The 8,440-nt window shown below is 49.0% G+C and overlaps 1 protein-coding gene across 1 annotated transcript; it reads left to right on the forward strand.

Annotated features, from left to right (window-relative positions):
* The first annotated feature begins 332 nt into the window (after positions 1 to 332).
* On the forward strand, positions 333 to 915 carry LOC128277543 (endocuticle structural glycoprotein ABD-4-like). The gene is made up of 2 exons (XM_053016016.1): positions 333 to 389; positions 463 to 915. The coding sequence occupies exons 1-2, from the start codon at positions 375 to 377 to the stop codon at positions 913 to 915; spliced, it is 468 nt and encodes a 155-aa protein (XP_052871976.1). The 5' UTR covers positions 333 to 374.
* The last annotated feature ends 7,525 nt before the right edge of the window (positions 916 to 8,440 follow it).

Below are 8,440 nucleotides of genomic sequence, written 5' to 3' on the forward strand. Positions count from 1 at the left end.
CCCGTGGCGGAAAACGGCAGGCTGCCCCACTGGGTCTGGCGACGGGTTTGATGAGCAAAAATCCATCATCCATCCCCGGGTAGAGCGGGCAAAAAGGTTGCGCGCGATCCGCGGGCACCGAACGACTGCTCAACAATCGGACGACTTCACACGGAGGTGCCACGGTGCGCTGTTCTCGGCGCTGGAATAATTTGGAAACTCGTCGGCACCGCCACCACCACCAGCAACAGGACAAGCATCTTCGTCGTGGTCGTCGTCGATGTCGGTGGTGAATGTCTTGGAGTGTATAAAAGATTGGACAAGTGCACAGCCGGGTATCAGTCGCTGCTGGGTTGTCGTCACCGTCACAAGTCGCCACAGAGTGTTCAGCAAAGATGTTCAGCAAGTTGGTAAGAACTCGTGGCGGCATTCGCTTCCCCATTGCCACCCTTCCCTCAACCCGGGCTGCCCGTGTTTTTCCAGATCGTTGTGAGCGCAGCTGCGTTGCTGGCCGCGTGCAGTATGGTGGGCGGTGCGCCACAGAAGCGTGTAACGCCGCTGCTCGGCGGCGGCGGCGGAGCGGAGTCGCAGGCTGTGATCCTCTCGCAGGACCACAACCACGATCCGAGCGGGGCCTACAACTACCGGTACGAGACGAGCAACGGCATCTCCGCGCAGCAGACGAGCTACGATGGGGCAAACGCGGCCGGCGAGTACTCGTACACCGGGCCCGACGGTGTCCTGTACCGGGTGGCCTACAATGCCGACACCTTCGGCTTCCAGCCGCAGGGCGCCCACCTCCCGGTCGAGCCGCCGGTACCGGACCACGTGCTCAAGTCGCTCGAACAGATCCGCGCCAGTCCGCCGCGCGATCCGGAGTTCAACTTGGCGGCGCTCGATGCGCAGATCGCCCGACTAAGGGCCACCCTCGGCTAGGGAGGGGACGGTCGCAAGGAGGTGGCGTGCGTGCGTGTGTGTGTGTGTGTGTGGCTTTTCAGTCGGGCTCCACCATCTTGGGTCAATAAAAGCGTAATTGAAAAAAGTTTCGAACGATTTTCCAAAACGAAGCTCCGAAAGTTTTGAGTTTCACTTTTTTGAAGTTAAATGAATGATATGGCAACTGGGTTCATGTTTTACAATTACTTTAAAAAAGCATTTTTGCTAAATTACAACAATTACTAAAATCAAAATAACAACAATTACAACAATTACTTTACTTCATAACCTACATTATTTTAAAATACTCAAATTTCTACAAATTTCTTCGTTTTCGAATAAAATTAACATACCGTAGATTACGGGTATTAAGACCCACCTTTTTTGCAAAAAAATTCAGTCTAGAATCCAGGGGGGTCTTAATAGGTGTATACAGCAATTCGGCTTGCTGGATTAACTGGTTAATGCATGTAGCGGCATCATGAGCAACCTGACTCAAGCACTCGATCTGAATTCTATGAAGAAAAAGTCTTATCTTTCCACAAATTTGTCATCAATACCCGGCAACAGTTTAGCTTTGAATTGCCACAGATAGGCAATGGTCTAGGCGACCTGGCGTCCTGTTGAAGAAGAATTCTTATTTGGTTTTTGGATCAGTTTAGAGGGCACTTGACGGAAAAAGTAAAGCAAAAGGCTAAAGAACTGAGAACCCAGTTAGCAGTCTTTCCAGGTGGTCTCACAAGTCAATTGCAACCTCTTGATATCAGTATCAATAAACCTTTTAAGGCAAATATGAAGGAGGAGTGGACCAAATGGATGAGTGAATCTGACACAAACTTAACTCCATCAGGCCTGTTGAAGAGGCCAACAATCTCACAAGTCTGCCAGTGGGTGAAAACTTCATGGTATCAAAAAAGATGTTATCATCAAATCATTTAAAAAAGCAAGTATTAGTAATGCATTAGATGGCTCTGAAGATGATGCTATTTTTTTTGCCCAAAGTGATTCCTCAGACACAGATGATGATGACATGGAAGAATTAGCTAGAAAACTGGTTAATCAATGTTTGGAAACAGAAGATATGTTCGAGACTGAAGAATTTCATAACTTCTATGACGAATGAGTTTAAAAAAAAGTTGTTAAAAATAAAAATAATGTAATTTAGGTTTTTCTTAAATTTTTTATCTAAAAATTAGAGGGGGGTCTTAATAGATGTAGGGTCTTAATACCCGTAATCTACGGTAACCACCGAGGTGGAAATGAACTTTTCAAATTTCGTACAGTTTGAGTTGAAGACTCAGCACTTTGGAAAAATGTTTTTAATATTATCCAATTTTCTGCAAGCGGCCCATTTTGCAAATTTTAAATTTTTAATTAAATGTTTACGATTTTCAGAATGAAGTTTGACGTTTTAAAAGTCAAGTAATCGGTATTTAAAACCCAAATACTCTCCTATGCTCTATGAACTTCACCACTTTGCCGTATGAATTTAAACGTGAGCGATTTCCCATGCGACTCACTTTTGCGGTGACAGTGAACAAGGCGCAGGAACAATCGTTACATGAGGATTAAATCTAGGAAATGCTTCCACGGTAAATTGTATGTGCTGCCGAGTTGGAAAACGGTCAAATTTGTTTTTGAATGCTCGTGGAGAAAAACTAAAAAGCGAGCAGCATTTGATCAAATGCCGTTAAAATCAACGGAAACGATATTCCTAATAAAGTGTCATGTTCAATGAAGATATCAAAAGAAAATATCAAATTCTTTGATAAAAACATTGGCTATTGCGATTATCACAAGCTTAAACTCATCGGTTTCGAGGATAATGTGCTCGATTTTCGGTGAATCGTCGGTCGCACTTTTTAAAGCATGTAATTTAATCGACTCCAATCAATGCAACGTTGGTTCATTAAAAACGGCGGAGGTTTGCAATATTATTGCGGCTCGTTTCGCCGATCCGATTAATATTCGGCTGCGAAGCCGAACGGTACAAGGCGTGACTTGTCACGGATTAGAATCAATAGTGCACTGATTTATGGACGCCCAAGTGGGCCGCGCGTTGCTGCTGCTGCAGTGCTGTGCTGTGCCATCGGCAACGCACACCGCCCACCGCCCATCGTTCAAGGGCGCCAACCCTGGCCGCAGGAGAGCATGGGAACCAACCCGGGCGCCGTATGGCGCTCGTCTCGCGGCTGGGCGTTTCTTAATCCGCGTGCGCGTCGAATTACAAATGGTAAACCTATTAATTCCCAGCCCAGGGGCTCTGTCTCGGCGGTGGCCGAACGCGGCTCGGCACAATAATCCCAAATTTATTATACGAAATTGCTTTTAATTGATGTCAGCCGAAAAATCGCAATGAAAAGCGCACCCAGTGCGAGCAGGACGGAGGTGAGTGTGAGGAAGAGGGGGGGAGAAAGAGAGGGAAGCAGGTCGGAAAATTGAATGCGCCGGAGTTCCCCCGGAGCCGCAATAAACCGCAAAATAATGCTGTTAAAGTGTAATAATTTAATATCGCCGCAGCACGCAGCGCTTCGTCCGGGTTGATCGGAAAATGAAAAATGGCGCACTCACGTGGCGCCCGGCTGTGTGTGTGCGCGAAAAGTCACCGTCCCTGGTGCAGTTGATCAACGGAACGAGGCGGCCCAAAAAAAGGCGCACCGATGCACCGAAAAGATGCATGTTTGCCGCAGACCGCGGTCGTTGGCGAAGTTTATGTTTCGGTGTTTTTGTTTATTTTTTTTTTGTCGGCCACGCTATCGGATTACACGCGGGCAAATGGGGTCGTCGTCGCCGGGGACAAAATTCTCATTACTGCACACCCAGGACATGAGAAGGATACCGCACGGCCGCAGTGGCGAGAAAAAAAAGGTAATGAGTTTCGGAGACCTCCGCCCTATGTGGCGCGCGGATAATTTGTCACCAAAATATGCACCGGAACCGGGCCGGGTCGTGGCCCATCCCTTGCCCCAGCACGTGCCCACCGTCCGGTAACGGTAGTTTTCGAGGCCCCGAGTCTCGAGAGACTTGCGCGAAGTTTTTAGTTTGGTCCCGAAGAAACAAAAACTGTTGCCCAACGGTGATTAATTGTGGCGATGTCCTGGCGTGTCCCGGCCGGGAGCAACGCCGAGTCGGTGTCAGGGGACGCTAAGCCCGCATTAATAAAGTGTACCACTAATTTATGCTGCCCAGAGTTTAGCACGCTTCGGCAGGAGTGCAAACTACCTAGCGCCATTCAAGGTGGCTTCCGCCGCACAAGGATGCACAGGGAACGGCCACAATCCCGACCGAAGAATTGGCCGGTTTTGTGTGGGAACACTCAGTGCGAGCATAAACCGGCAAGTGTCCGCAATCGTCCTTGCATGCTACAATTAGTGAGGCACCTACTCGAACGCGCCGGAGTTAAATGTGAAACGACTGGCTGAGGGTCGCCTAGAGGGTTCGTTAATGAATTTGCAGTTGGTCTGTTCGGTGCTGCCCGCCGCAAGGATGCGTTCCGGACTTCAGGACTTTTTATAAACATTCGCATGATTCGCATGGCCTGATGATACTTCAAACTGTGTTAGAAAAACACTCGAATGAAAGCGAGCTCGAGGTACTCGAGAGATTGAAACGACGACCGGCGGAGACCGAACCGAAGTAAATAACGTTTCGTGCGCATGGATGGCCGCTTTCACTGGATTAGCTTCACTGCTGCAGGTAGCCTGAAGGGTTCGCCAGTCTTCAAAAAGTCTCATCACACTCATTGCGGCGGTCCTCTTAAGCCGTCGTTAGCTTCAATTTTTGACTTTCACACTTGGCCGCCACAAGAAAATCCTTCACTTTACTGAGGGTGCTCCGTTTCGTTTTTTTTTTCCTGGAGGCCACCACCGGTGCTCACCACAACGATGCACCTGGCGGTGCTGCATTCCTGTGGTGCCGCACCGCCGCGGGTTGAGAAGGAAAGAAAAAACGAAAATGGCTGGCGAAAATGCGATTTGCGATGGAAAGCCGTCGCTTCACACCGTTTCGCTTCGTTTTCCACCTTTTTTTTTTTTCGGCGAGAAGTTACAGAAATGGAATCCTTGCCCTCGCTCGCGTGTGTGTGTGGAGAGAGTTGGTTAAAACATTGACGGCCCACGACGAGGCGGACGTCGCAACACACTCCGGCGTTTTTCTGCTAAGTGCACAACTATGTTGCTAAACGAATTACGACAGCTTCCGCCGGTGCTGCAACAGCAGCCTGCCGGTTCCCGGTAAGATAGGGAGTCTTCCCGGGGTGGGGGTACTGAGGGCGTCCGTGGGCTCTGGTGGTTAAAGGATAGCGCGCCGCCTGCGCTGGAATATAGTGAGGTCCTGGATTCGCTCGATTTATCCGCTTCCTCTTTCCATCCGCGGCCGGGAGCGCTTTCGATGCACCAAGACGCCCATAAACCGGTGGAAGGAATGGCTGCACACACACACACACACACACGGACACGAGCGCGCTGAGAGACAGGATCTAACACCTTCGTTAAAATTCTTCCGTGGACTTCCGTCGAACTTGGCGGCACCTTGGCTGGTGAGAAATATTTTAACACCACACACACCACGTCGGGTCGGACTGAGTGGCGTAAAAACCACGGACGGATACAGGACTCGCGGCCCAGCGAGGTGCCCGGCTGGAAACGGGAAGGTGACGAAAAATGGTGGCAATAAAAATGTACCAAGAAACCCGTTCCCCGTGGGGTACGCTGGGCCGACTGGGTTGGGTTGCCTTCTTTGGGGTGGCTTTTTATCCCTTTCTCTGCCCGGATGGGATCGCCCCGGACGAAGTGCAACGCGCCTCGCGGTGGGGAGGGCGGACAACCGTCAGCAGGGGATAATGTTGCGCATGGTTGCAATTATTGCGCCATGCTCTGTCTCATTTCGTTGCCGGATTCGGGATGTGCCGGGAAAATCGGTGGGAATCTGGGGGCGCCGAAAACCACCGACAGACGCCGGCGAAGGAAGTGAAATCATCCGTGCCAGCCCTGCCGAAGGGGGTCCTGCCTTCATGCTCCCACTTCCGGTACGGATTGCCACGTTTTGTCGCGTAATGTGTTTGTGTCACGTTTTTGGGGTGTGATGAGTGAAAAAAGGAACAAAGAGAATGAGAGAGAGTGATAGAGAGAGAAAGAGAGGGAAAAAGAGGGAACCTGATCCGGGATCCCGATCGGAAGCAACAGAAAAGCGCAGTTTTCACGTACCAGGCATCCATCCGCCGGGGCCCCGCTTGGACCGGAAAATGGATGGCCCGTTTCACGGCAGCAGTTTCCCGGGTGTCTGGCCAGCCCCCCTCCTCCCCCCGCCCGGGCTGGAAACTGGCCACCGGGCAGCCCAGGCAGTACGCTCTGTGGCTGAGCAAACAGCATAATTTCCAACCCCCGGGGCTGTGTAGCATAAAATGTAAATGAACCTTAAAATGTGGGACATAAAACTGCTGATTTTATTGGACGGCACTGACTGGCGGCGGCGGCGGTGGCGGTGGCTCGGTGGTCCTGCGGAGATCTGGCTCGTAAAGTTTTGCCGCCCATCGCCGGCGCTGGGTAGGTTTTTGTTTTACATTATTTTCGTTCTTTTTACGGTTCCATGAACGGGGGGAACGGGTTGGTGAGAGGAGGCGTTGCGGCGTGCGATTGGGTTCCTTCTCTATGCTATAACCGCACGGCTGCGCTTCGAGCAGGGATTAATCGTAGACGGAGACGGTGTGATAATGGCCGGCCGATAGTGGTTCGCGAGTCGGTGAAATGATTTGCGATTGCGAGGTGCTAAGAACGAAGATTCGAAACTATGTTTATTGAGCAAGTTATCGATTGTCGATTTTATTCGATTCTTTTTATCGGCGCTCGTTGATGGTTCGTTTGAGAAACGATCACCGATTGAAAAAAGGAAGATAACCTAATAAAACTAAACCGTTTCGACGTGTTAATTCTTGCGTGCTAGGTTTTGTTATCCGCATGAGTTCCGGAATGTTATGTGTCTAAAAGCCATGTACTATGCTGGCGTTACTGAAGTGTGGCATGCACAGCATCAGTGATTGGATTGATCGCATTGAGGTCTTACATTACTAGGATTGGCCGACGGTCACTTGAACATCGTAGACGCTCGACTTAAGCCGACTTCGTATGTAAGATCTTGACTTATTGTGTAGCGAATATTCATAACAAAGTAGGCTAAGATAAGTATAAAGGTAGTGTTTAATAAGATTAGCAGTTAGTCAGTTAACGGTGGTTAAAGCCGAAGGTTGTTAATAAAAAGATATTATTAAAGATATCACATGGCGACCGTGCAGCGTCACAATTGTTTCTCCGATACTTTTTGCTCAATATAATTATTTTTCGCGCCAGCTAAATGTTTGAGATGACCCCCTGACCAGCATCCAAATATAATGAGTTGTTACTAGCTTTGTTTATGACATAAATAAATCATTAGGAGATGGAACTGTTGAACTAAAAAGTTGTTTAAACGTTCAATTGCTTTAAGATGACTCGAAATAGATCACTTCAACATAAATGTATATGAATGTGTTTCTAATTAAAAGACACAGTTACAACATTCCATAATGAAGGCATTACTATGGAACACTTCAAGCACAAATTGAGTCGTTCGCGGGTGGTGGTGGTCGACAACTTCACGGCGCCAAGCAATAAAGAAACAAACTGCCTCGGTAAGTCGAAACAAACGAACTCATACTCGGCAGCTGAGTCGGGTTGTTTGGCGGCATTTTTCTCTCTTCTCAGCCCCTGGGCCAACAAGCCTGAGCCTCACCATTTGCTTAATCCCGGCGCGCATTGGGCTCGGGAAATATTTTTGGGAGCGCTTGAACTTTTTGATTAAATTCGTTCGTAAAGTCCAGATGCCAATGTGCTCTGTCAGGTTTTTTTTGCTTCTGGCCTGGCTCCCCAAAACTGCACCCGCACGCCGTCCGCCATCGATGCGGGACAACAAGAAACGTAAATTATTTACAAATCCCCACACAGCAGCAGCAGCAGCAGGGAGGTGGCCAACGAAAAAAAAAAACAGGAAAGATGAAACAAAACCGGTTGCAAAACTTTGGTGAATTTCGTTTCATTCCACGGCCACGTCTCGGCGAAGAATGTTTTCGGGCCCGAAATATTCATCCGACGCCGTTACGGCCATTCGCTTACGGTGGAACTTATCGCAGCTTCCGTGCTTCATTCCGCGGGACGTGGGGGTACATCCGGGAGACGGTGGTTCATAGGTTGGTCGTGACCATTCACAACCATTCACCAGAGGAGAGAAAAAAGCCCGTTTCGTCACGTCAAGTGAGTAAAGTCGTGAAAAGTGTGCGTGTTTGGGCGCCTTGTTTCGACACGTTGCGGTTGTAGGCCATTTGACTCCCAGTTTCCACTTTTGCCACCATCCTTAACATCCTTAACATCCTTTCGGTGGAGCTGGCATACGACCAGCAAGTTCAAATTTTTATTTTGATGATTTTGAAATGTGTTTGTTTAATAGTGACTCGAATTGGCAATGGAGTCATCGATGCACCATTGACTATGATGTT

The sequence above is a fragment of the Anopheles cruzii genome, chromosome 2 (assembly GCF_943734635.1).
Source record: "Anopheles cruzii chromosome 2, idAnoCruzAS_RS32_06, whole genome shotgun sequence".
NCBI lineage: Eukaryota > Metazoa > Arthropoda > Insecta > Diptera > Culicidae > Anopheles > Anopheles cruzii.